The following is a 27043-nucleotide window of genomic DNA, read 5'->3' as shown; positions in this document are numbered from 1 at the left end:
GTATAATTACATTCTAGTTAAGCATCACACCCACCAAGATGGCTCTTCGGTCTCCTAATCCCTGGAGGCTGACATCCTGGCTGTGCTTCATGACATCTTCCTCAGAAGCAGCTCTCGGACCAGCAAGTAAGCAGGTTCCTGTCTGGCCCCACCTCTGGATCAAATCGGAATATGCCAGAGAGCAAAGAGGGAAACTCAGCTGCCCCCCAATCCTTTGCAGGGATCTGAGAAACATGAGCAGCTTTCTAGGGAGCAGGCACTGGGGGCACATCCTAGCTCTCCATCCCTCCTGGATCTGTCCGTCCTAGAAACAAGACCTCAGGCGGGGTACCTTTCCCCGGTGAACCTGCTTCTTCACCCACTGTCCAAATGTGAGCATGCGCCAGCATGAAAGGCCCTCTGGGACGATTTGGGAGAGACCAAGGAGCACTCTGCGAAGAGAGGGCCTAGAATGGTGTGGGGAAGGCAATTGGTCTTTACCCATGGTCAGTAAGAAGCATAAATTTGGGCTAAACTTAGATCTGAAATCTCTCTGAATGTGAGGTGTGTGTGTGTGTGTGTGTGTGTGTGTGTGTGTGTGTGTGTGTGTGTGTGTGTGGCCTGGCAAGTTCACCAAGCACCTGAAGCCTCCATTTGCTTGTTTATAAACTAACAGAGAAATTCTTCCTTTAGACCCTTAGGAAGACTAATTGACAAGATGCCTGAAGAGGGTCTGGTGCCCAATGGGCACTAGACATGTGGCAGTTGGCAAAGCCTCAGGTGCCACCTGATCTCCCTTTTGTCTCTGCAGGTCGGTGGGGCAGCTGTCATGGCTGTGGGTGTCTGGACACTGGTGGAGAAGAGTGGTTACCTCAGCATCTTGGCCTCCAGCACATTTGCTGCCTCTGCCTACATCCTCATCTTTGCTGGTGCTCTTGTCATGACAACTGGCTTCCTGGGCTTCGGGGCCATCATCCGGGAGCAGAAGAGCTGTCTCTCCGTGGTGAGTGTCCCTCTGTCTCTCTGTGGGCATTGTCCCTCCACAGGAGTATTCTTCCATGGAGAGTGAGTGTAGGCCTATGCACTGTGGGGGCAGGGAAGCATCACACGTGTCTCTCAGGTTGGCCTAAGTAAGGAGCTGAGGATCCTGGGGAGCCAGAGCAGGGAGCCTGCTATAGGGACTGTGAGGGCTATGCGCTCCAGATATGTGGGACCTGAGCCAGGAGGTCAGCCTTAGCCTTACCATGGCAGTTTCTAGGGTCTTGATTCTTCCTCTTCTTCCCCTTCTCCCTTTTTCCCTCCATTCTTCCTATTTTTCTTCCTCCCTTTTACTCCTCCTCCTCTTCCTCCCCAAAACTTCTCTTTCTCCTCTTTCTTCTGCCCCTTCTTCCTCCTCCATCTTTTCCTTTCTCTCCTTTTCCCTCCCCCTTCCCTTTGTCCCCCACATCCCCGTCTCTTCCTCCTCCCCGCTCTAGACATTAGCAGGCAGTTTTCACATACATACCAAACGGACCCTCTCTGCCCCCCACCCAGAGCGCATCATTGTCCTTGCATGGTCACTGTTACCTGGTGCACACCCTCCCCGTGTTCTGCACGTGGGTGAAGCGGCTCCAGACACTGTGGCATCTGTGTTTCGGCATACGACTCTCAAGCCGAAGGGTCCTTCACCACAGAGGAAAGCCATCAATATTCAGTCCTTAACGTTATGGAATAATGAGGGAGCTTCTTATTCTCCCAACTGATTCATAAAGCGGTATTTCTTTTTAAGCTTGTTTAATTAGGCCCATGTGTTGATTCATCTCTGAAGTCTATCTCTGGGTTTGTTGAAAGATCTGATAGATTTCTAGATTTTTCTTTCTTTAGCTATGTCCCTGTATGTTATTTAACATGTACTCTTAGCAGTTCTGTGGAAAGGCTTAATCAGGCTTAACAGATTTGATCATTTGTAAAGAATATTTATTTCATGGCTAGCATTTGTAGGCCCCATGGGCTCCATAATGCATCTTCCTGGGGGTTTGGGGAGACACCCATAGCAGCTACTCAGGACCAAGGAAGACCTATCAGGGACCCTGAGGCCAAGACCATCTTGGACCCACACACCCTTTGGCTGCTGCTGACTCCCCCATAACCTAGAGGCCTCTCTGTGCCCACCTCAGAGGACCAAGCCTAAAGTTCAAAAGAGAAGAAACAGAAAAGCCAACAAATGTCTGGGCTTTGCAAGAAAACCTAAGCTGCAAAATAGCTCCAAATTTCAAAGAGAAATCAGGCGACGGGAAGTAGCTCTGCAGGGCTCTTGAGCTCCCTGTATCCACCCCGCACCCCCCGCCCCCAATATCCTCCGAAGACTATGCCACTGCTCTGTCTTGCACTCATCCTTGGGAGTGGGAGGCAGGGGTTGTTGTGGGGAGCCTGAGGCCTGGCCCCTGCAGCAGCTCTCAAAACAGCGACCTAGTTTTTGGCCTGGATATGAAAGCTGCTCTGTGCAGGCCCAGCTGGATGGTGCTCCTGTTTTGAGGGATCTCTTCATTTTACTCTGAGGGAGAGCCTGGAACCAGGGTGCTGGCAGGATACAAGGGGATATGTAGGGTAAAGTTCCACAGGGGACCAACCTTCAGGGTGGACACTTTGAGCCTCTCTCCAGCAGTGGGGCAGAGGTGCTGGCAGGCAGCCACAGCCTGCCTGTCTCTCATGCAGCATGGCAAGAGCATGGTCATCTCTTGAAGCCCATAGGAATAGGTTCTGGGGAATGCCCCCACACCCTGCCCTCCACACACACATACCCAGAGCTGGGGGATGCTCAAGGGCCTTAAACAGAATGATGCAGTATTCACGTGTAGTCTGTATCTACACTCCATGCAGATGCCACATAAATAACTGTGTCTTATTATTAAGGGCTGATGGGATGGGCTATTAAGCCCAGAGAAAGACCTTTTTCCTTTACAGACTGGGTTTGTGGGTCTGTGTCCTGCTGGACTCTGAGAGGCCTAGGGGTCTAGGCAAGCTATTACCCTGACCTCTGGAACCTGTCCCAGGAGAGCATCCTGCTGAGCCCCTTGCCTCCTTCCTTCCTGCCATGGATTCTGCCTCATAGGGCATCTAAGGGAACAAGAAACAGAGAAGGAACCTTCTGGTGGGGAGACCAGGACACCCTCTTGACAGAATGAGAAAGAATGCAGACACTGTCCCTTGAGGACCCAACTTCTGACTCAGCCATCCATCTAGGGGGTGAGGTGTCCCCAGCAGCCTTGGGAAACAGTCTCTGCTGACTAGGCGCAGCTTGCTGACGACACAGATGGTCACTGTTCGCTCAGCACACCGCCTGCTGCTCCTCACACTCCACCAACCCCACGAAGGCACTGCCATCTGCACTGTTCCCAGCGCTGGTGCATGCTAACTCGCTCAGGCCTCACATGCCCACAGAGCTGCTCAGACTCGTGATGTGCACTTGACAGGAGCTGGGGAGCAGGTACAGGTGAAGTGACCTAGAGAGGGGTCACTGGGAGAAGCATGAAGGGAAGAAGCTCAGCCAAGCCGGTAGGAGGCCGGAAGCAATCCACCTGTCAGCGAGGGGTGGAACACACAGAGAGAGGCCAGAGGGATGTTGAGGGTGATTTTGAATGTTAGCAAGTCAGAGTTAGGGGAAGTTGGGAAGGGAAATTTATGGTAGGCCTAGTCTTATCTCTCTGATGTACCTGGTCACTAGATATTGGGATGCTCACAATTGGGGGTGGGGGTTGAGGCAGTGAGAAAATACAACGCACAGCTATAGCTAGGGGCAAATGGCCCATTTCCTGTACTCTGACATTGCACACCTCCTATCCCCAGAGAGGCAAGATTCATTCTTCCTTATTGATGAGGAGCTAGGGCTAGAGAAGGGGGGGGTGACTGTGAACCCAGTACTCAGGACTCCCTCTGCTTCCCCCAAGCTTGATGGTTCCAGTCAGGTCTAGAATCTGCCCAGAAAGCTAAGCAGAAGCACATAATCTCCAGATACGCTCTCAGAGTAGAGATACAAAATGGGGCAGGCTGCCTGTCCACCTATGACTGCATGTGTGTGTGCAGGTGCGTGCACTTGCACAAGTGCACACGTGCATGCACACACACACTCTCTCTCTTACACACATATGCACACACACATACATATTCTGAACCTCCTTTATCAACACATTCTGAAACTTGCTCAGAGCTCCACCTGAGGTGGGATGTAAGGGCCCCCTTCAGGGATCGCGCACCCACACATTACAGAGCCACCCTTTCTCACCAGACGGCATGCTCTCTGTGGCAACCTTGCAGCACTGGCCACATGGCCAGTACCTCCACGTTGGAGTGAATCAGGGACCAAACTTTCAGGGAAAGGACCCCAGAAATCACCCTCGTTCTTTGCTTTTCATTTGGAAAGAGACCAGCCGTCCTGAGTCATAAAAAGGACATGAACTTGAGCCCAGCTAGGAGGCACATAGGTGGAGAAGACAACCTGTCTAGGCAGTAGATAAGGCCCTACCCTGGAGATTATGAATTCACCAGACTTCCTGGACCCAGGCAAGTGTCTCTGGCTAAGAGAGACAGGGAGAGTAATATCTCTAGAAAGGGGCTGATAGGAAAGTGTACTGGGGCTTAAGAGGGGATGGCTCATTCCAACAGGACACTGTGAGGGTTTCCTTCATGGAAATCTAACTAATCCCATTTCAATCTGAGGCCTTTCTTAGCAAGCCCAGCTGTCTGGATTCTGGGTGTCTGTGCAGCCATTGTGAGGTCTGCTCTTTGGGGCATTTGTGCTGATCAGTAAAATGCTCTCCATTTCTGTTGGGAACTAGACCCTTGGGGATCAGATCAAAGACTAAAGTGCCACCAAACAGAGTAGCACAGGGACCGCTCTGTGGCTGAATACAGAACTGAGCAAGACAACCTAGGGAGTCACAAGGGAAGACACAGTCAGGTTGTGGGGGCTGGGTCCCTGTACCCTCCAAATGCTCTGCTATTGTAGCTTCTATGGAGGCCATGTTCTCACCCAGGCCGTGCACACACTGCAACTAGCAGCCCTAAGAATAGCTGCTAATTTGGGTCCCTTCTCAAAGGAGTTTTGCTATGATGTGTTGATTAGAGCCGTGGTTTTATGATCTTTACATAACATGGCTTCCCTGGACCTTATGCTTCCTCGTTACCATCACACAATGGGGTTACTACGGTGACCAGGAGAAGCTGGGTGACTCCTCCCGGTTGGAGGTTGCACAGCAAGGTGGACAAACCGCGTAAAAGCTGCTTTTGAGCCCCAGCCCAGATCTATCTGCCCTGAATTCTCGACTTTGTCCTCCTGGCTAGCAAAGCCTCAGAAGCCCAGATGGAAACGTTGTGACTCTGGGTCTGTGGTTTTCAGAAACTGGGTTCTAGAACTTACTTTTTTTCATCCACCCCCTCCCTAAAAATAAAAGAGCCCCTGACAAAGGCCCAGTTTAGTCTGAGCCATTCATCACGATCTCCATTTGGCTGAAGATAGAAAAGCTTGCGGGGCCCACATTCCAAACGCTAAAAATAGGCCCCTCCTTTGATCTGTGTGGCATGGGCCCTGGTCATCAGCTCTCAGCTCAGATGGCCTGAATTATCTGTCTCTCTCCTGTAGTCTTAGCTAAAATAGAAGACCTGGTGTGAATAATTTAAAATCCATCCCTTTTCCCTCTGCAGAGTTCTCATGCAAAGCCCATTGCTGCCTCGGCGTCCGAAAGGATAAGCTATTCTTGTCCTCAAGGAGTGCCTCTTTCTTAGGAAAGTGACTTTTAGGGGTGGCAGATATGCCAGGAGGAAGAGTACATGAGGGAGGAATAGCAAGCCTTGGTAGAAGCAGGCCAGCCCCTCTCAAGGCATTTCCTAGGGATGCTCGATGCCACTCCCACCCCTACTGCGATCCAACTTGGATGCCCATCATTCCAATGCCTGTCTTTCATCTTTTCCCTTTTCTCTTTGTGTGGAACTGGACTCACTGTGTTTCTCTTTTGGGGCTTCCTACCACCTTCATCTGATTCAAGATTTCCCAAGGAAGTTAACACAGGGAGATGGGGGAGAATAAAGGCAAGGCAGTCATCTCCAGGAAAAAAGAATACTTCTAAAGCAACCTACCCACCTCTTTAGGCCAAAGCTGGGCTTTAAAACTGCTTGTGTTAGTTCAAGGAAGCGCTAACATTAACTTCTTAGTTAAACTACTTACAGTTCAATGATTGAAAGGACAGAGAGCCGGGGAGTGGGTAACTCTGGGTGCTCTTCCTGCCCCAGTCTGTCCTTGGTGCACTTTAGTCCTCGCTGCTTTAATAGGCAGGGCAGAAACACAAAGAAAGAAGATTCTGGACTGTGTTGCTTGTGAGCCTGCTGGTGGAGACGTGAGTCTCAGCAGCTGTGTTTGTATGCAGCACACGCTCATCCACACATGTGAACACACACACACACACACACACACACACACACTGCCTGTTCTCAGTGAACAGTGACACCGAGCCAGGGAAATCACTAGTACGGTTTGGGATGCTCATGGAAACAGGAGTTGTCTGATGGGTATGATGCAGATCTCTGATGAAGCAGACACATCATACCGACATGTCTAACAGCTGTTGGGCCCCAGCCTCTCATCCCAAGATGACAAAGCTGTTGACTGTCCTGAAACTCAAAGTAGCATAAGAAGTACCTGCAAGCAGAAGGCACTGGCTTTGCAGTTTCTACGTTTTTCCTGCACAATCATCTTTGGACTCTGGCCCCCTGCTGGGAAGTCCATCTAGACCAAGACACAGTCGGACTGTACTTGGGAGGCCTGGAAAATTTGGTCTTATGGGGGCTCAAGAGGTGGCTTAGCAGTGAAGAGCACTGACTGCTCTTCCAGAGGTCCTGAGTTCAATTCCCAGCAACCACATGGTGGCTCAGAACCATCTGTAGTGAGATCTGGCGCCCTCTTCTGGCCTGCAGGCATACATGCAGGCAGAACACTGCATAATAAATAAACCTTAAAAAGAAAGAACTTGGTCTTAAAGGTGGGTGGATGGTTGGACAGGTGGTCATGTGTGCCATGAAAGGAGAGAGGAAGGAGAAGGAGGTGGCAACAGGGGAGAAAAGAGTCAGGTGTCAAGCCATGGCTTCCCTCTGGCCCATGAGACCACATAGTGGAGAGCTTTTATGACACCTCTGTCCACATACTGACCCACATAGTCTCTGGATGGGTATTAGATACATTCAGGTTTCCTTCCCAGCCAAGTGTGCATGAACCTAGGAGTGTTGCTTACTTCTGTCATTACTTCTGATAGTGTGAGAAAGCCCTTGGATGTGTCTAGAACTTGTAGCCAGGATCCTGCCCCTTCCCTTAGGTCTTTGGCCAGACTCTGCAAGAAGCCCTCTCTTCTACCTACCCATCTCTCCATGTGCCACTGTTGCATGGCAGCACCAGTGCACACCCTACACACAGCCTCATGCTGGGCAAACCTGAAAGATAGCTCCCTCTTTGGTGCCTGCTCCTCATTACTGAGCCCATGAGGCAGGCTGCAGAAAGCAGCCCAGGGAAGATCATCAGGGAAGAGGCAGTCAGTGGAGAGAAGGGGTCATTTACAGAACCACACCCTTCCCCCCACTTGTCTCTGTTCAAACTACTGAGCTTTCACACACTCACACCCACCCTGGGAAGCAGGCACAGTCAGGTGTTACGTTTCCTAGAGAGACAAGCATCTCTTCACTCCAAATGGGCACCAACGACTAATGAGTCAGCTTGCCCTTTTGGAGGGAAGCCCTCAATTTGGAGGAAATAGCTACACAAGAGAGAAAGATTGTCGTCCTCTCCGGGGTCAGAAACATGGCAACAGGCCTTGGGCCTGAAGCTCCTTCTATGTTGGGACCAGGAGAGATAGTAGCAGATATTTGACTTGTTCCCTTCATTCTGAGTCCTGGACTTGATTGTGGGAAAGCCTTCATGATAACTGTCAGTGGTCAGTGCCTTAAGCATTGAGGTTTAAGGGATATTCCATTAGTTGAAATGTATACCCCAGAAACTAGAGGTCTGGGGGCTGAACCATTGTATAATAACTCATGAAGCTGATTAAAATGCCTGGCTTTCCATCTGCAGCCAGCAGCCTCAGCTCCTCTAGTTGCAACAAGCTTATACACTTGACCCACCAGGGTAGAAAATGTAACATCACAAAGGCAGCCTGGTCCCAAAGCAAGAACACAAGACCCGCTCACCAACAGAGAAGAGCTAGCTGGAGCTGCTGAGGAACGTTGTGCACAAGGAAGGAAGGAGGCCGTGTTCAACTCTTCCTGGCCAGAAGAGCATGCCACACAAACACACCCTTCCCATCTCAGCTCGCATCTCATGCAGAGGACCCAACATGTCTGGGCCACTAACCAGCTCTTAAATTATGACACGGAGACTTCTTGTTAGTTAAACATACAGAATAAAGAAAGACTATTAAGAGCGGCTAAGGAAAAAAGGCCAAGTAACATATAATGGCAGGCCTATCAGAATTACACCTGACTTCTCAATGGAAAAAATGAAAGCCCAAAGGTCATGGTCAAGCTTTATGCAGACGTTAAAAGACCATGGATGCCAGCCCAGACTACCATACCCAGCAAAACTTTCAATCACCATAGATGGAAAAAACAAGATATTCCATGACAGAACCATATTTAACCAATGCGTAGCCACAAACCCAACCCTACACAAAGTACTAGAAGGAAAACGCCAATCCAAGGAAGTCAGCTACATCCACAAAAGCACAGACAATAGATGATCTCACAGCAGCAAATCCCAAAGGGTGGGGAAACACATCATAACATCACCAACAATGAAAACTAAAAAAACAGGAACTAGCAATCACTGGTCATTAATATCCCTTAATATAAATGGACTCAACGCACCTATAAAAAGACACAGGCTAACAGATTGGATAAGAAAACAGAATCCGTCCTTCTGCTGCATACAAGAAACACACCTCAACCTCAAAGGCAGACAACACTTTAGAGTAAAGGGTTGGGAAAAAATGTTCCAATCAAGAAACTTGCTGGTATAGTGATCCTAGTATTTAACAAAATAGACTTCAAACTTAAATCAATCAAAAGAGACAAAGAAGGACATTTCATATTTGTCACAAGAAGAATCCATCAAGAGGAAATCTCAATACTGAACATCTCAGTTCATACAAGGGCATCCTCATGTGTAAAAGAAACACTACTAAAGCTTAAATAATATATTGAACCACACACACTAATAGTGGGAGACTTCAACACCCCACGCTCACCAATGAATGCTTAGCCTAGCTTAGGCTCATTTCTCGCTAGCTCTTATAACTTAACCTGTTTCTCTTCATCTCCGTTTTGCCTCAAGGCTTTTCTCCTTTCTTTGTGTATATGCTACACTGTGTCAGCTGGCTGGCGGCTGCCTGACTGGCCCTGGGGTGTCTCCTTCTTCTACTTCCTCTGGCTCTCTCTTCTCTCTCAAGCCTAGATTTCTCCTCCTACTTATTCTCTCTGCCTGCCAGCCCTGCCTATCCCTCTCCTGCCTAGCTATTGGCCATTTAGCTTTTTATTTAACCAATTAGGTGCCTTAGGCGAGCAAGGTGAAACAAAGGCAACACATCTTCACCTAATTAAACAAATGCAGCAGAAACAAATGTAACATGTCTTTATACAGTTAAAGTAATATTCCACAGTATAAACACATGTAACACATCCTTTCATGGTTAAATATTCTACAGCACCAGAGGGTGGGGACTTCACGGCAGTCACACAGTGTTTGATCACAGAGCCAAGCTAGGCCTGGAGTCCCAAGCCAGGCCACCTTCTGTGTCACCACCTCCTAAGCCAGGACCACCTTTCTCTGTACCTGATCACTGCCACCTCCAGCAGCATGTTCTGTAGAATCAGTTTTTTTTTTTTTAATGGAGGAGGCTTTACAGCCAATTAACTTCCTCCATCACCCCTCACCTCCAAACTTCTGCAGCCAATGATTCAAAATACATGGAAGACTTGAGGCTGAGCCCACAAACTCAACAGGTGTTGGCAGCACAGTTGCTCCTGGTGTTCCTGCTCCTCTGGACACAATAAGGGGTCAAGAAAAGGGACTCTGACCCTGCTATCGGTTTGAAGTCTAGTGAGGAACACAGGACCCTGTGCTGAAAGGGGTTTAAGCTCTTCTCAGACACTTTGCCCTCCAAGGCCTAAGACCTCTCCTAACCCACGGACTATCTGTTTCTCCTCTCTCTTGTTCTTGTTTGAAATTCCTCCTCCTTAGTTCCCCTTTCTCCATCATTAGTCTTGTCCTAGAATTCTCACCAGTGGAGGCCAAGTGGTGGCCCCATCCTGGGCCCCTGCCACCATCTTTGCCCTACCCGCATCATGTTCTCCCTGTGCACAGGTGACAGACACATGCTAACCACCTCCCTGTTAGCCTGTTAGCCTGTAAGAAAATGTAAAAGATGTATAAGAAAATGGGAAAGCCCAAGCCACTCCAGGGGCCCATGGTGTTAGTGGCTAGTCAGGTTCCCACGCATTAGTCTATCAGCAATAGCATTCTCTGGGTTCCCTGGGCTATGCGGTCCCCATGGGGAGCCTGCTGCTCTCCCCACAGCCAGCTGTAGGTCCTGTGTCCATTCTAGAGCCTGTTGTCACTCAGCCCATTAAGATAAAACCCTAGGAAGTCCCCACATGAAGCCTGGTAGACGTCTGTCGTTGGCTTCTCTCACAGGAGCCGTGTTTTGCTTCCATGATGCCTCCAACACATGTAAGGTGATCGATCCTCTCTGGCCCCAGCAATTAGCCTTGCACTCTGGATGACCTCTGTCACACTTCCTTCCTGTGTCTCTGGAACACCTCCTTCCTCCCCAGAGTCTATCAGCCCCCTCCCTGCTGGGTCTCAGTCTCCCCTCAAACTGTCAGGCAGCTGCCTTCATGCCAGCTCTGGTGATGTCTGTGCCCAGTCCCTCCAGCAGACCAACTGTGCAAGCTAGCTTCCGACTGGTACAACCTCACAGCTCCAGGTAGGATGGCTGAGGCCCGGCATCCAGCAAGGCAAGGCTGTGGCCGGTTGGCCCAGTCTGTGAGTACTGGACTTGTGCCAGGAGGGATAAGAGGTCACCTTCGACCTTCCAACAGTGACATCTCGTTAGAGGAATGACTTGATGCTCCCGAGTCCACATCCTCTCTCTTCTGCAAATAGCCAAGTGCCTCCAGCTGGTGGGTAATTGTCAGAAAATAATTTGCCCCAAGGTCACTTGCTGCTTAAACAGCTGGCTCTGACTTTTCCGGTTTGGCTTGGTCTGAAGTCCCTGAATCTCCCTCCCTCGGCTGCTGTAATCTCTCCACGCTCAGCTGCGGGGATCTTCTGTGGGCTGCTTCCCACTGCCTCTTAACTTTGGCCATATCTTGACTCTGCTCTTTCTTCCAGACTGCTCTGAGGATAGCCTAGCATCTCCACCTGTCCCAGCCCTCCTGGACCAGCACGTTGATGGTCACATAGTGACCTGATGACAAGTCTTGCAAACTGTCTTTGTTTTACTCTCATAAGTAGAACAGTGATGGGTGACGGGGACAAAAGGGGAGCGCTTTTGTGGCAGAGTCCGAGCAACAGAGAAAATCTGAAATGCCAATTTTATGAAGTTCTTAGAACTGACCACAAAGATGGCGAAATAGGTGCTGAACTGCGGCCCTGTGTCATTTGTCCCTGAGAATCTGGCCTAGAAATCGCCCCAGTGCCGGGTGAGTCCAGCTGAAGACTGTTTCTAATTAATCACCCTAATGTCCCAGGGAGACATATTTCTGCATGCTTCCTGCAGGGCCTCTCCTTATAAAATATACTGTTTGTTTCAGGGAATACTGTGCAATCCCAGAGTCCTCGCAGATCTATCATTTTAGAAAGTGTCCAGCTTTGCTTCTAGTTAAAACTATTCCACTAATGAACTATAAAGGGGGCTGGGGAGATTGCTCCAGGAAATACAGGCCTTGCTGTGTGAGCGTGGGGATCAGAGCTGTTCATTCAGATCCCCAGACCTCAGGCAGATGTCATTCCTTTGCCATCCCTATGGCAGTACACCTCTCCCCAGGTCACCAAGAGCAAGCAGAGGGACCCACTGCTTCAGAGAGCAGAGTTTTCCCAGGGATTAAATACCCTCTCCTGGAAAGTGGGCATATCTGGTCACCCTGCATAAGCCAACAACAGACTGAAGAAATGATTCCACTCAAGTCCAGCTTGGTGAGCCAATGTTGGTGTTCCTTACAGGAGCATGGGTTACGGAAAGGGAGCTTTCTGGCTAAAAAGCCCACCCAGCACAGATGAGGCACAGATGTCCCCGTGCTCCTTGGACAACTTGGTCAGCTCCACCCAAGCATCCCCTCTTTCCAGCAATTGTTTCCTGCTTATGTAACCTTGGGCAGAGGTCTAGGAATCTTGTAGCGTCTTTGCACCGTGAGAGAATGGTTCAGTCTGAAGGAGGTGGTTACACAACACCAGGGCATCTCTCCAGCCTCCTGACCCTCGTTTAGGTCAGGGTGAGTAGTTTCATGTGCAGATGTGACCTTCCAGACAGGCGGGGTCAAGTCCCTCTCATGCTTGTGCTTCTGGGTTCCATCCCTGGTCTCTTGGCCAGTGAATAACTTTCTCCAGTCTTCTTCTGTGCATCCCAGAGTGCCTAGGGACACATATGCAAATCAAGTCTCAGCATCGGCCTGAGAGACCAAAGGGGTGTGTGTCTCAGGCTTTCCCAACTCCTCAGGACTGGTATCTATGAGAGACTCACAGCTAACAAAAAAGCAGGTGGCAAGATATGGTCTCCTAGCTGCCAGAAGCCCAGTCCTACTGTTCAGAGAGAGGCCCCCATCACTTCTTTGTTGATGTCTTGGAGGACATGCTGATATGCATTCAGGAGGCCTGGGTTGACCAGTAGTCCCTGCCTATAGGTCCTGTGTATCAGGACAAAGGCTTTTCTCAGTACTACATGTGGGTAAGAGGAGTGCAGGACAACTTCAAGCCCAAAGGGCAGACATATTAGAGAGAAGCACTAGGGCCCTGAGCACTGTGAAGTGGCTGGACAGTCCTCAGAGTGGGATACAGTGCAGCTACTGTGAAGTGGGGGGCAGTCTTCTGAGTGGGGTACAGTGCAGCTACTGTGAAGTGGGGGGCAGTCTTCTGAGCAGGGTACAGTGCAACTACTGTGGAGTGGGGGCAGTCTTCTGAGTGGGGTACAGTGCAGCTACTGTGAAGTGGGGGGCAGTCTTCTGAGCAGGGTACAGTGCAACTACTGTGGAGTGGGGGCAGTCTTCTGAGTGGGGTACAGTGCAGCTACTGTGGAGTGGGGGGCAGTCTTTTGAGTGGGGTACAGTGCAGCTACTGTAAGTGGGGGGCAGTCTTCTGAGCGGGGTACAGTGCAGTTACTGAGAAGTGGGGGGCAGTCTTCTGAGTGGGGTGCTATGAAGCTATACTGTCTGATGGACTAGGTAGTTCCAGGCTCGTCCTCTGCTGATCTGGGCTGTTGGTCACTGGCACTGTCTGACGAGTGCTGCTAACCTCAAGCCTACCCTTGGCTGTGCTCTGGGAGGAAGCAGGTCAGAGCTCTGGGCCGTCCAATCTTCTCCAACTAATCAGGGAAGGCAGCGCAGGTGATGCCACTATTACCACTGGCAAGGAAACAAAAACCCAACCCTAAGGTCAGAGCTGCCACAGACAGCCCCAAAGCTTGAATCCTACATACAAGGAAGACAGTCTCCATCTTGCATAGCTCTTATTGAAGCACACCACCTTGATCTGAATATGTTTTCCTAGTTGGCAGTGGTGCCCATCCAGTCGGCCCCAGTAAGCACAAGAGGCTGGGCTTTGTCCTAGAAGCCAGGCCTGCCTGCCACCAGCTTTCTCCATGTCTTCAGACCTATTCCTTGGAACAGATGTGGCCATCACAGACCTCTTAGACACTTCAGCTTACTCTGGATCTCATTCAGTATTGTCTGTCCAAATAGGTTGAAAAGTCCTGAGGCTGAGGAACATGCCCTGGAGAGGCTGTACCCCTTCCCATACTCCTGGTCCTGAGCCTGACACCCAAAGCCTGGAAAACCCTGTTTGGACAGATAGACAGATAGATAGACAGAGCTCCAGACAAAGTCTACGACAAACAGAACGTGCACCCCTAGCCTGTATCCCTCACAGTATCCTACTCTGTCTTCCCCATATCCTCAGCCATGGAGTGATAAGATGCATTTGACCTTGGGGGAAAGACAGACAGAGCTTGGATGTGCAGGCTGTGTGGCCTTTTCTGTGACAACACAGGAGGAAAAAGGAAGGGTGACTAGGAATATCTCACCCTCTCTGCTTCAGGCTCCAAGGTGACAGGCAGGCTAAACCCCCACCTATAGAGATTAGCAACTTGTCCGGTCACTGATGATGGCCAGTCACAGTGCTGAAAGAAAGGGATGCAATGATATTACTGAGAGCTGTGTCTTAATTTAAAGGGCAGCTTTGTCCAGGCTTTTCCCATAGGAATTAAAAGAAATCCCATTCCCCTTGTGTTTCCCAAGCCCTGCCCATGTAATCTCCCTCACTTAGGGGTCCAGACTTAAGGTCAGGCAGAGTCTACAGGCTCTGTGTTGCCCTCCTAAGGACCCATGACAGCTGTCTACTCCTGTCCACATCCCTTTCCCTACCTCATGAATCTGGCATTTCAGATGGCACCCATAGGATCACTCAAACCCTGTGATCCCAATACACATTGGCTGCTGCCCTGTTGTGGCCAGATGTAAGCTCTAGGGAGAAGGGGAATGCTCTTCTTCTTCTTCTTCTTCTTCTTCTTCTTCTTCTTCTTCTTCTTCTTCTTCTTCTTCTTCTTCTTCTTCTTCTTCTTCTTCTTCTTCTTCTTCTTCTTCTTCTTCTTCCCCCCTTCCCCTTCCCCTTCCTCTCCCCCTTCCCCTTCCCCTTCCCCTTCTCCTTCTCCTCCTTCTTCCTTTTCCCCTCCTCCTCCCCTTCTTCTTTGGTTTTTCCAGACAAGGTTTCTCTGGGTAGCTTTGAAACCTGCCCTGGAACTCGCTCTGTAGACCAGGCTGGCCTCTAACTCACAGAAATTCTCCTGCCTCTGCCTCCAGAGTGCTGGGATTAAAATGTGCACCACCACTGCCCAGTGAAATGCTCTTCTTCATGCTCCCCCTCTCCCCCCCCCCCTCTCTCTCTCTCTCTCTCTCTCTCTCTCTCTCTCTCTCTCTCTCTCTCTCTCTCTCTCTCTCTCTCCTTACTCTCTTCTCTCTCCCATCTCCTTTGTTCCTTGTCCCTTTGGTGCCTGTGGTCTGTTTTCCCTCTATGTCCCCATCCCTCTCCCAGACCACATGGGCCTGACCTATTGGCTCCCATAAGGCTCCGGAGTGCTGCTGCCAGTGCACAACCAGGTAGGAGCCAGGATGGAAGTGCACATCTGTATGCTTTGAAGCTCAGGGCTGGCACCAAGGAATCTGGGAGAGGCAGGCATGGCGAGAGCAGCCAAAAGCCCTGGGAAAAGATCTGAAGGATGGGAAGTGTGGATCAGGGCTGGAAGAGATGACTCAAATCACCATCCAGGGACTTTGCTTTCTCCAGGTCCTTGGGCCCAGTCTGAGGTGGGATTTCCCTCTGTATGCTGTGAATACAATTGGTTAATAAAGAAACTGGCTTGGCCTGATAGGATAGAACAGAACTAGGTGGGAAAAACTAAACTGAATGCTGGGAGAAAGAAGGGCAGAGTCAGAGAGAATCCATGGAGCCGCTGCTGGAGTCAGATGTGCTGAAACTTTGCTGGTAGGCCATGACCTTGCAGTGATGCACAGCTTAATGGATATGGGTTAAATTAATATGTGAGAGTTGGCAAATAAGAAGCTAGAGCTAATAGGCCAAGCAGTGATTTAAATAATACAGTTTCTGTGTGATTATTTAGGGAGTCTGGGTGGCCGAGAAACAAGCAAGCAGCCTCCTTACAACACCAGTCTACCTACCTGTCCTTTCCAGCCACCAGCGTGTTTGCTGTTGTCCAAACTCAAATGCTTTTCTGTTGCTCTTCTCCTGCCTGGAGCATGCTTCTCCCCTTCGCTGCCTGGCAAGTGCCTCTGTATCCTTCTCAAAGAGGTGCCGCAGGTGCCACCACCTCCCCAAAGCCTCCTCTGCCTCCCCACCACATCAGGAGCCTCTGGGGTTACCTCCACAGAAACACCAACAACACCATGCTCTAATAGCTTCATATTGCCCCTCCCCCCACCCCCGCACAAGCCAGGAGTATCTTATCCACGGGGCCTGGCATTTGGCATCCAGCCAATGTCCACTCAAGCCTGGATGATAGTTGGATTCTCGGGCTGTCTGTAGACCAGGGAGCAGAGGAGTGAGTGGTAGCCAGCAGGGGTTGTCATGTCCAGAATGTGGGTTTTTTTTAAAAAAAAAAAAAAAAAAAAAAAAAAAAAAAGAGGAGGATTTGGGTGATAGGAGTCCTGGCAGGTATCACCGTCACCGCCCACTTCTTTGCAGAGGCTTTTATTACAGGGGAGCGCGGGTTCCCAGGGTGACCATTCCTCTTCTTGCTCCTAGTATTTCTGCCTGTTGCTGGCCATCTTCCTCGTGGAGCTGGTGGCAGGGGTCCTGGCACATGTGTACTACCGGAGGGTAAGTACAAGGTCCTGTTGCAGTTTTCTGTTGGTACCTGAGGGAGTCACAGCAAGATGCCGGGGTTCGTGCTGCCCTAGCATCTGAGGCAGAGGCCTAGATAGGTAGTCCTGTTTCCTGGGCTGGTGATCTTCTGCACCCATATCCTGTCCCATTTGGTAGGTCTCTCTGCCTCTGTTGGTACTGCTGGGTTCCATGGGGGAGCCTGGTTGAGAGTCTCTCAGGGAGGCTAGTTCATTCTTCTCCTTCCAGGGATCCCTAAACAAGGAACCCACTTGCTAAGACAGCCATTGAGAAGGGATCAGAAAGGATCAAATGCAGACTGACCGATTGTAAAGACTGGAGTAGGCCCTGCCTACCTCAATGGGTGAGAGTCAGAATCAGTCTCTCTCTTCCCATGCTTACAGCTGCAGGTTCAGGATTTGAAGGCAAGAACGGGGTAGCATTGGGCTGGATTAGACAGTGAGTCCCAATAAGCAGGTCCTTTGAAACCAATGTGCACACAGTTGCCCAGGGTCACAAGTGCCCACATAGTGAACCTCACCTTGTAATCAAAGTTCAAATCCACAGCAAGCTGAAGGCAGCTCCTATGGGACACAGCATGAGCGGTGACATCTTCAGCCCCTGTCGGCTCTGCCCTTCACACCTTGCCTTCATGTCCGCTCACAACACTGTCTGAGTCATTACAGTGTCCTGACGACAGCTGGCAAGGATTCGGAGACATGAGTCCTAGAGGAAGGTGGGGGGGGTGTCTGCTGAGACGCTTCGTGTCCCCCTCCTCAGCTGAGTGACGAATTGAAGCAGCATCTGAACAGCACCCTGACTGAGCGCTACGGGCAGCCAAGGGCCGCAGAGATCACAGCCTCGGTGGACCGGCTGCAGCAGGATGTAAGCCACACGGAGAGATGCAGGTTTACGCCTTGCCTCTGTCTCTCCCAGTCTGTGTGACCCCGGGACGACTGACTCACCCTCTCTGATCTCCTGTTGCACATCCCTAACTAAGCTGTATAGCGGAGGGGTGCAGTGATGGTGATCCCCTCTAGATGTGACACCCTGGAAAGTACTCAGTGAGCCCTGGCTTCCCCCGTATCCCCTTTCCATTCTGTCCAAACCCCATCCCTGCTGCCTTCCAGTTTAGGTCAGCTGGGGCAGACAGTTACCCTCATCTCCTCCTGTCTATGAACTAATTTTATTCTTCCTTGGAGAGATGCACCCAAGGCTCCAGTGTTCTCTGCCAGGCCACCATGGCCCAGAGCAGGAAAGAATTTTCTGATTATGAGCCATTGAACAGCACACGAGGGGCAAGAAAAAGTCTTGTTTGCAAGATGCAGCAGATCCCAGAGAAAACGGCTAGGGGTATGTGTATATACATAGGTATACATGAAATATACAGTCATGTCCCCGTGTGCTTAGCCCAGGAGCTGGGACAGGGCTACCCACACCGTTGGTCACCTGTGCAAGCAGCATGTGCCTACTGAGTCCCACATGTAAGGAGCCGCGTGAGACAAAGAGTGGGGCAGGAGCCTTGGCTGGGGACAGTAGGTGACACTAGACAGCTTTTCCCAGACACATCCGATTAGAAAGTAGGGGAGGTAGGGCCAGAAGAGGGCATGGTTTGCCTAAGTGGGAGGGAGGCAAACACAGGCAAAAGTAAAGCCTGCCACTGACCATGGCTTCAACATGTGTAACACAGGCCTCTCCCAAGCTGGGGCAGTTCGTGTGCCAGCTCAGCACTGAGCCTGAGACAGTGGTGGATCAGAGCTAGAACCACATCTGGGCCACACGTGTATAAATGACACGTGTGTACATGGACCACTCCTCACAATGACACACAATGACATACCATGACACATAATGACGACACACAATGACAGACAGTTGTGCTTTGGCTTCTGCTGGCTTTGTGCAAATACTGAGTTCTGTCCAAGCACATGCTCTGTCCATTCTTACACATCCCCACCGCAGAGGCTGTTTTTCGCATTTTATAAGTGCTCAGGGGCACCAGCACACATGCACACACACACACACAGAGAGAGAGAGAGAGAGAGAGAGAGAGAGAGAGAGAGAGACAGAGACAGAGACAGAGACAGAGACAGAGACAGAGACAGAGAGATAACGTACAACTGCATTTGACTCTAAGCACAGCCCACCCCAGTGGCTGCTCTGCGTGTGCTGTCATTGGCTGTGGTCATGCTCTTGTCACGCCGTTATATTAGGTGTGTGCTCTGGCCGAGATATCATGTCGTGGTCATGCTCTCTATGCTGTAGCTGTTACATTGTGCACATGTTCTGCCTCGGCTCTCATGTCATGTGTGCACTCCAGTCTCGTTGTTATGTTGAACATGCCCTACAGGTGCTCTCTCATGCTGTGAGCCTGTTTAGCGTGCACAGTGATGTGCGGACTCCCTGTGCACACTTACAGGTGTTTGCTGACCCCAGACAAACTGCTTCCCCTGCCTCCTCTGTGCCCCTCTCAAGGACAGTCGATGGCAAGCTAAGAGCCAGGTCCTCAGCCTCACTCCTGGCACGGAGGTGACTGACATTTGAATCGAATGTCCCTGCACCTATACCCAAGAGACAGGCTCAGTGCAGCTGTGTCGTGCCCCTGTTCAGGGATCTCAGTGCCATAACTTACAGAGGGGAGGAGTGGCCATCATCTGTTCTTTGACTCACTCTGAATATCGTAAAGTGCAGACCGGCTGGGCTGTACTTGGCATTCACATCAGTCTCTGTGGTCAGTGCTGACCTGGCCTCTAGGACACCCTCCATGCCCCTCTAGTCTCAGAGTTCTGAACTTCAACACCCAAATGGGGATCCTGAAACCTCTGGCAAGTTAGATCCCTGTCCCCAAGTCCTACCTCCTAAATGACCAGGGAATATCGCCCTTGTGATCCCCCCACGCTGCTCTGGACCCTGGCTGTACACCCTAATGGCACCCAACTTCACAACTGTGAAAGCCCCACATCTGTCTGCCCTTCAGTCTCACAGATAATCCCTACCCCTAGAATACTCGGCTCGAGGGAGCTAGTGGGTGTCCTGCTGAGAAAGGTCCCAGACAGACCCTATTCTACTGTTCTCCAAGGGGACAGGGAAATCCCAGAGGAGAACCTGAATACCGGTCCTGGACCACAGGGTAGGGAGCACCACACAGACCCCTCTCACCCCAGCTTCATCTCCTCCTTTCAGTTCAAATGTTGTGGCAGCAACAGCTCGGCCGACTGGCAGCACAGCACGTACATCTTGTCCCAGGAAGCCCAGGGGCGCCAGGTGCCCGACAGCTGCTGCAAAACCGTGGTGGCACACTGCGGCCAGCGGGCCCACCCCTCCAACATCTACAAGGTGGAGGTAAGTGCAGAGGTCATCGAGGGGCCAGGGGAGGACCCCCGGAAAGTCCAGTTCAGTCGGCACGTGTGGGAAAGTAAAATCCAAGTTTTGGCCTGAGATCACAGAGCCTGGGGGCACTCCGAGTTCTGACAGAGGACCAAGAACTAACCGGTCCTCCTGAAACTCTCAGACACCAAGGTTCTCAAAACAGCCGGGAGAAATTCCAAGGCTGGCATCCCCCAGTCTCGGCAGCACACAGGATGACAGTCACTCATCTCCCTTCTCCCCTCTGCCTGTTGCTGGGCTAAGGCCTGAGTAACCCACTTCCACCTTGCAGGGAGGCTGCATGGCGAAGCTGGAGCAGTACCTGGCTGACCACCTGCTGCTCATGGGCGCAGTGGGCATTGGGGTGGCCTGTCTTCAGGTAAGTGGAGCAGGAGATGTCTCCCTTCAGCTGAGGTCTCAGACCCCTGTCTTGGGGGAAGTAGCTGACTGACGTCTTGCACTTGACCTGTCCTACCCTTGTCCTCTCCCTTTCCCTTGGCGACCAAGGATGAACCACATTCTCCGTCTCATTCCCCAGGGAGTCTTGAACAACTTGACCTGAGTGTGGGATCAGGTATGAAGCATGTGCCCTGTGTGCTCAGCACAGCCTGCTGGGTTTGTGAACATCTATGACTGGCTGTATGTGTCTGTGTATACATGATACAGGGTGTGTGCACGTGTGCTTAAGTTGCCTTTGCACATATGCATGCATGTACCTGACATCATCCCATGTGTGTATATGTTGCTTCCAGGAAGATACGCCCATCTCCCCGAGGATGGGCAAAGCTACACTCTACCCTCAATGCCTCTCCCTACATGCCTCTCCGTACATCCCCTCCTCTAGCCTCCATCCAAGAAATGAGCATCAGTCCCCTCCTTTCCTCCAATCGAGGGACTGCTATTGGTTGTTTTTTACTCTTTTGGCTCTTTGGGGGGCCCTCCACCCAGTTCCCAAATAAATCACAAAGAGGCTTATTCTTACAAATGCCCAGCCTTAGCTTGGCTTGTTGCTAGCCAGTTTTTCTTAACTTAAATTATCCCATCTATCTTTTGCCTCTGAGCTGTTTACCCTTCTCTATTTCTGTATATCTTTCTTTACTTCTTACTCCATGGCTTGCTGTGCAACTGGGTGGCTGGTCCCTGAAATCCTCCTCCTCTCGCTCCTAGATCACTTTTCCCAGATTTTTCCTATTTAATCTCTCTGCCTGCCAGCCCTGCCTATCCTTTCTCCTGCCTTGCTGTTGGCCATTCAGCTCCTTATTTGACCAATCAGGTGTTTTAGACAGGTAAAGTAATACAGCTTCACAGAGTTAAGCAAATGCAACATATAAGAATGCACCACATCTTTGTATCATCAAACAAATATTCCAGAACATAGACAAATGTAACACATCCTAAAATAATATTGTACAAGAAGGGGCCTTAGGAAAGGAGCCGGGAGAGAATCATCAGAGGCTGAGCAGGCACAGAAAGCACTTCCTCCCTCATGTATGTATACTCCTGCTCCCTTCCAATGGTGGGAGCTGTGTGGTGGCTGCCCTTCTAGAAGGATCTAGGCATGCTGCAGCTCTGCCCCGCACCTCACACCCTAGTGTTTTAAAGTGGCATCCCAAGAAGAGAAGGGGCTGAACCACCAGACACTTGGGTCCCAGTCTGACTCTGGCTCAGTGTGGCCTTGAGTCAGAGCTTACCTTCCTTGTCTTTCAACTTCATCTGCAAAATGAGGCTCATTTCCTCATTCTCATGTTGCCTATATAAGATCCAGGGATGCACAGAAGAGCACACGGCCCACACAGGATGCCTGGCGCACACTTGCCTCTGTAGATAGGTGTGAGCTGGCTTTATCTGATTTTCTGCAGTCTCAGAGCCTTTCCAGATGCTTCGTCCTAATGCATCCTTATTCCAGACCCAAGCCAGGCGTACAGAGCATGCTCCACACTTCCTGGATCAGAGAACTGAGACCCAAAAATACTACACACGGGTCTCCCACCTAAACCTGCAGCCACAGCTCCCGGCTTTGGCCCTTGGTTTTCCCCAGTGCATTACCCCACAGAGCCTGTGGGAAAGAAATGCATGGGATGTTAATGTCACCTGGTTTGAGGAGTCTCCTGCTTAGGGCTGTCTCTGGACCATGTGTCACTCCCCTCCCAGGGGACTCCCAGGGGGACTGGAGGGCCAGCTGCCACCTCATGTGCTGGGAAGAAACTCTCCAGCCTCTCAGAGGAGGACCTTCTTGGTTCTGCTGATGAACAGGACCACATGACCTAGGACCAGTTATTTCATCTCTGAGGCTCAGTGGTCCATAAAATGAAACCGCCGCTGACTCCTGTGGTGGTCGGTCATGCATCCAAATTGCGGGCTTTGTTGCCAAGCAGATGCAGGTGCCCATAAAAGATGCTCATAGCTTTTATTTCTACACAGGTCCATTATGTCTCAAAAACTCCCCACTGACTTCTTGGTCTCCTAGACTAGGGAGCCCAGGGACACTACATAGCCCTTGCATTTCCCTTGTACTGAACCCAGAGTTGCTGCTGGGACCAGGCAGGGGTTACCCATCACTCCAGCTTCCGTCTCACTGGGGTTCCCTGAGACTCATCACACAGGTTTTTAAGGGACTGCCCTAGAAAGACACTAACCAGGCCTGGTCCACCTCTGTCCACATCTCCCTGGCCTTTGTCTGCAGAAACTATAGCCAAAGGTAATGAACCTGAGGACCAGGGACAGGGCAGCAAATGCTTAGAGCTCAAAGTCAGAGCAGTTCAGTTCTGCTATGTAAGTCTAATGCCCAGGCGCCAGGCCACTGGGCAGGCAATATTCCTGCAGGTATGGCACCTCCCCCTGCTATGACTCTGCATCTCACCCTTTGCCCAGGTTTCTCACTTGTGAGAGAAGCTGAGGTGGTAATGGTCAAACCTCGGTTAGAGTGCCCTCTACTGGCTGGATATGGACATTAATCTACCCAGTCTTACAGGCAGCCTAGAGAAAGGGCCCGAAACCAGATTTTCTTCCCCAGAAGAGTAGTGTTTCTTCCATACGAAGCAGACACCATGTCCCTACATGCACGCACACACACACATGCACACACACATGCACACACGCACACACACACGCAAGCACAAGGTCAGGATATCATCCTGAGATAGATAGTGTCCCTTGGTTTTCTTATCAGTAGGATAGAGAGACTGGACAATTTTTAAAAAGCAGCCATCAGTGGACATTGTTACCTAGGAGACCGGTCTGTTAGGCTCAGAAGGCAGGAGCTTCTGGCACTGAAACAACCAACCACTCCCTGCTCTCATGACCCTGAAGGAAATGTATGGTTTCTTCTACAGGGTGGAATCTGCTTCTCTGTCCCATCCCTTAGCAACCTTATGCTTCTATGGCCCAGAGATTCTGGTAAGGTTCCCAGCTCACTGACCAGCCACCTTAGACAGATGCTCTGTGAACTCTGGAAACTAGGCAAGAGTACAAGGCTGCCCATTCTAATCTCAGCCGGGTGTCTGGTGGTGTGCCCATCACTGCCTCATGGACATGTAAGCCAAGATGTACATGCTCAGGGAAATGATGTCATTTCCACCATGGCATGTGTGCTCAGGAGAGATTATCACCTTGGCCACACTGTAGAGTCCCTCAGCAAATTTTGCTACCACCCAAGACCCGGGGCGATGCTCTAGTACATGTACATCCAATGGCCAAGGTGGACCCCAGACCTCAGTATATCTTCCAACTTCCTCAGATTTCAGGGACTCCAGAGGAGAAAACTGAAGCTAGAGGTAAGGTATGGAGGTGGGAGAAGAGAGTCACATGGGGACTTTCCCTGGGAGTCTTAGCAGCAAGGTGGGGACTGTGGGTAGAATTTACAAAGAGGCCCACAGGAAGCCTCTGAAAGCAGATGGGATGGCCCAGCGGTGGCCTTCACAGAGGGCTGTCTCAAGGACCACAAGCTGGAGCAGGAGCTGAGTGGCAGGGGTGCTAGACGGAGGAGCCCCTCCCCTCAGAGAAGTTGTCCTCTGGGCTCACGCTGGCTCCTTTCAGTAGCATTTCCAGGTTTGTCGTAACCCCGCTGTGGGACTCCATACACTGTGGGTCCTGTCAGGTCATCAAACGTGTGCTCACCCAGGCCAGAGAGGGCGGCTGGGCCCATCTTATTCATTTACATTGAATATGACTAACTAGTGCCAGAGATGGACAGTCGCTCACTGAAGATCACACAGCCACTGTGGCAGAGCCCGCCAGGCCTCCCTCCTATTCCTGGTGCTCTTTCTTCTCCACCAGCTTCCTCTCTTGTGGGTGGCTTTCTGCTGTGGCATAATCTTAGAAAGCAATTTATAGAATATTCTAACTGGGAAACTTGAAAAAGGTTATAGTAGCCCAGGAATCTTTGGGGGCTGTCCTCACACACAGAGGAGGCACCTCCCTGTTAAAAAACACCCACGTGTAGCCAAGTGCTGTTCGGAGCAGCTCCCCAAAGGAGCCCTATGTCCTGTGCAAGTGGAGTTGGTAGTAGGAGCCAAACTCAGGAGATAGGCTATCCTCGGCTATGTTTTGCTCTCTCCAGGAACTTCTCTGTTATTTCATGTTACCATGCTGGCTGCTTGGACCATCCATGCTGGCTTCTCTGTGACCTCTGTCAAAAGGAGATACTGGTACTAACTTGGGATTTAGTGAACTACTGGTCTTTACCCTCTGTGCACTTCAGGGCAGATGTATATGCACACATGACTGTGTGTGTGTGCGTGTGCGTGTGCGTGTGCGTGTGCGTGTGTGTGTGTGTGTGTGTGTGTGATCACATTGTACAGTTCAGGGTGAGGAATGTGTGCATGTATGCATGCATGTGTGGACCTGTGCACACATTAATAAGTGTATCCTTCTACAGAGTTCAGGGTAAGGAATGTGTGCATGTATGCATGCATGTGTGGACCTGTGCACACGTTAATAAGTGTATCCTTCTACAGAGTGAAGTATGTAGGCACATGCATCTTTGCATGGACATGGACATGTTTTGGTGAGAGTGCCTATCCCCATGCACTTGCTATGACTGTTGAAGGCATCCATCTCAAATACATGATGCAGCCCAGAGAGTTCAGCTCCTACAAGACCATCTAGAGTTAACTGCATGCTGAGCAGAAGTGGATACATACAGCCTACAACACACATAGATCAGATCAAGAGGTTCCTCCCACCTGCCCCTTTGTGTGCATGAGAAAGACCCTGAGAATCCATGGGGAAAGCACCCAACCATGAGATAGAGACAGGAATGTGCCACAACTCCTGTCACCATCAGGATCAGGATGACAGCAATGGGGCACCTTATTCTGACACAACCCATCTCCTTGTCTTCAAGACACCCCTGGGTGGGAAGAAGGAGAGGGGGAAGGGGCAGCTTTAGGGGTGGGAGAGCAAAGAGCATGGGGTGGAGAATACAGGTCCTCTGTAATCTGGGAATGGGAATCAAATGGGAAACTGGGCAGGTGGGACCCTCTGTGTCCTTGTTCAGCCTGTGGGCCCAGTAAGGGTACTAGAAGGCAGGATGCCAGTGTCCACCCACGCTAACTCATAGGAACACTGAGTGCTCCTCCTAGAATTGTGAAAGGCTTTGGTTTGGTTCTGGAGCCCTGGGACAGCAGGAAGCAGAGATGCTGTGGACAGCTTTGGTGTGAGTGGGAACATCATCACAGAAGAACCAGATGAGCAGAGCTGTCTAGAGAGAACCTCTGGGTCCACAGGTCAGTAGCCCAGACCTGGTGGGTTCTGAGAAGGACAGCAGCCTCTGGACCTGGACCCAAATCCACAGGATTGAAATGTGTCATGTAACCAGGCTCGTGATTCAAGCCCGTTCTAGCACAGAAGTCAGAGCTTCCCCCTGCCACATCAGCATCTCCTGGGCTCCTGTGAGAAAAGCAGACCCTTCCAAATGGGTAGAGTCCGAAGAGGTGTAGATCACTGCAGTGTTAGGGTCCGAAGAGGTGTAGATCATTCCAGTGTGAGCAACCAACTCCCAGCACTCAGCCAGCAGCCTATGCGGTTCTCACGCCTTTGCTCTCTGTTCTCTCCATCTGGCAGATCTGCGGGATGGTTCTCACCTGCTGCTTACACCGAAGGCTCCAGCAACACTTTTACTAAAGGATGCCCCAGTAGCCTGCTTACTGCCCCACACAAGGGCCCACATCCCCACATCCTGAACCAGGCCTGCAAAGTCAGCAGTTGGGTCATGGACTCCCTCGACCCTATGCAGAGCCCACCAGCTGCCTGTGATTGTGGTTCCTGGGAGTCCCACCAGGGCAGGGACCTCGGCTCACTCCTCCATTTCCAAGCACTCGTTCACTGCCAGAATCTGTGGCAAGGGATGGTTCTGGCAAGAGGCTGCCGGAGCCCTTTGCCAGGCACGGATCCCCATGGACTATAGGAGGGCCAGAGCTCAGCTCCCTCTGCACTATCTCAATGCCTGAGTCTGGACTAGAAGAATGGTAGATGGGTCTTCCCAAGACTCCTGCAGGGCTTGGTGTGTGATTCCCACTGGCATTGGGTCCCAGACAGCTCTCCAGAGAAAAGCACCACTTTGGGCAAACTGGGTTAGCTCACCCCTCCCAAAACTTAGCTGGTTTTGGATCTTCCCACCAGTAACTGGCCATGCCCTTCCTGTAGGGCCTTGGACAGGGGCCGTCTAAGATGGGGCAGCTAAAGGCCAGGCTGTTGGAGCCACCAGGGAAGGGCACTAAAGAGGCAGGTTGGTTACAGCTTGGGAGTCACATGATGATCATGAGCCCCAGCCTCTGGTGGCATGTCCTCTTCATAGTATCAACTCCCAGACTACCAGGTTTAAAATGTTAGTGAATTAAAGCTCTTCCCTAGTGGCCCACACCTCGGGCTGTTAAGTCAGGGCTGCCGAGGAGAGGAAGCTGTGGGGAAGGAGGTACTCTGCCTGCACCCCATTTCCTGGTGCCTTCATGACCCCATTTCCCTCCCACTGTGTTTTCTGCTTCCTTCCTCACCATTCTGGAATAACATGGTTCTCTCCTCTTTTCTCTCTAGTCATTGGATGAAATAGAGACTATTCGGAAAGAACTCCACACACATTAA

The 27043-nt window shown here is 50.9% G+C and overlaps 1 protein-coding gene across 1 annotated transcript in view; it reads left to right on the top strand.

Annotated features, from left to right (window-relative positions):
• The window catches only part of Tspan11 (tetraspanin 11), a 35593-nt gene extending 9507 nt beyond the window's left edge, over nt 1-26086 (top strand). Inside the window, exons 2-7 of the mRNA XM_038320934.1 lie at nt 791-982; nt 16520-16594; nt 17378-17482; nt 19781-19939; nt 20256-20342; nt 26027-26086. Of these exons, the coding sequence (XP_038176862.1) occupies nt 791-982; nt 16520-16594; nt 17378-17482; nt 19781-19939; nt 20256-20342; nt 26027-26086 (678 nt within the window). The remainder of the gene's footprint in view (nt 1-790; nt 983-16519; nt 16595-17377; nt 17483-19780; nt 19940-20255; nt 20343-26026) is intronic.
• The last annotated feature ends 957 nt before the right edge of the window (nt 26087-27043 follow it).

The sequence above is a fragment of the Arvicola amphibius genome, chromosome 2 (assembly GCF_903992535.2).
Source record: "Arvicola amphibius chromosome 2, mArvAmp1.2, whole genome shotgun sequence".
NCBI classification, from domain to species: domain Eukaryota; kingdom Metazoa; phylum Chordata; class Mammalia; order Rodentia; family Cricetidae; genus Arvicola; species Arvicola amphibius.
Note: the sequence above shows the minus strand (reverse complement) of the source record. Positions and strands in the feature narration are given on the sequence as shown.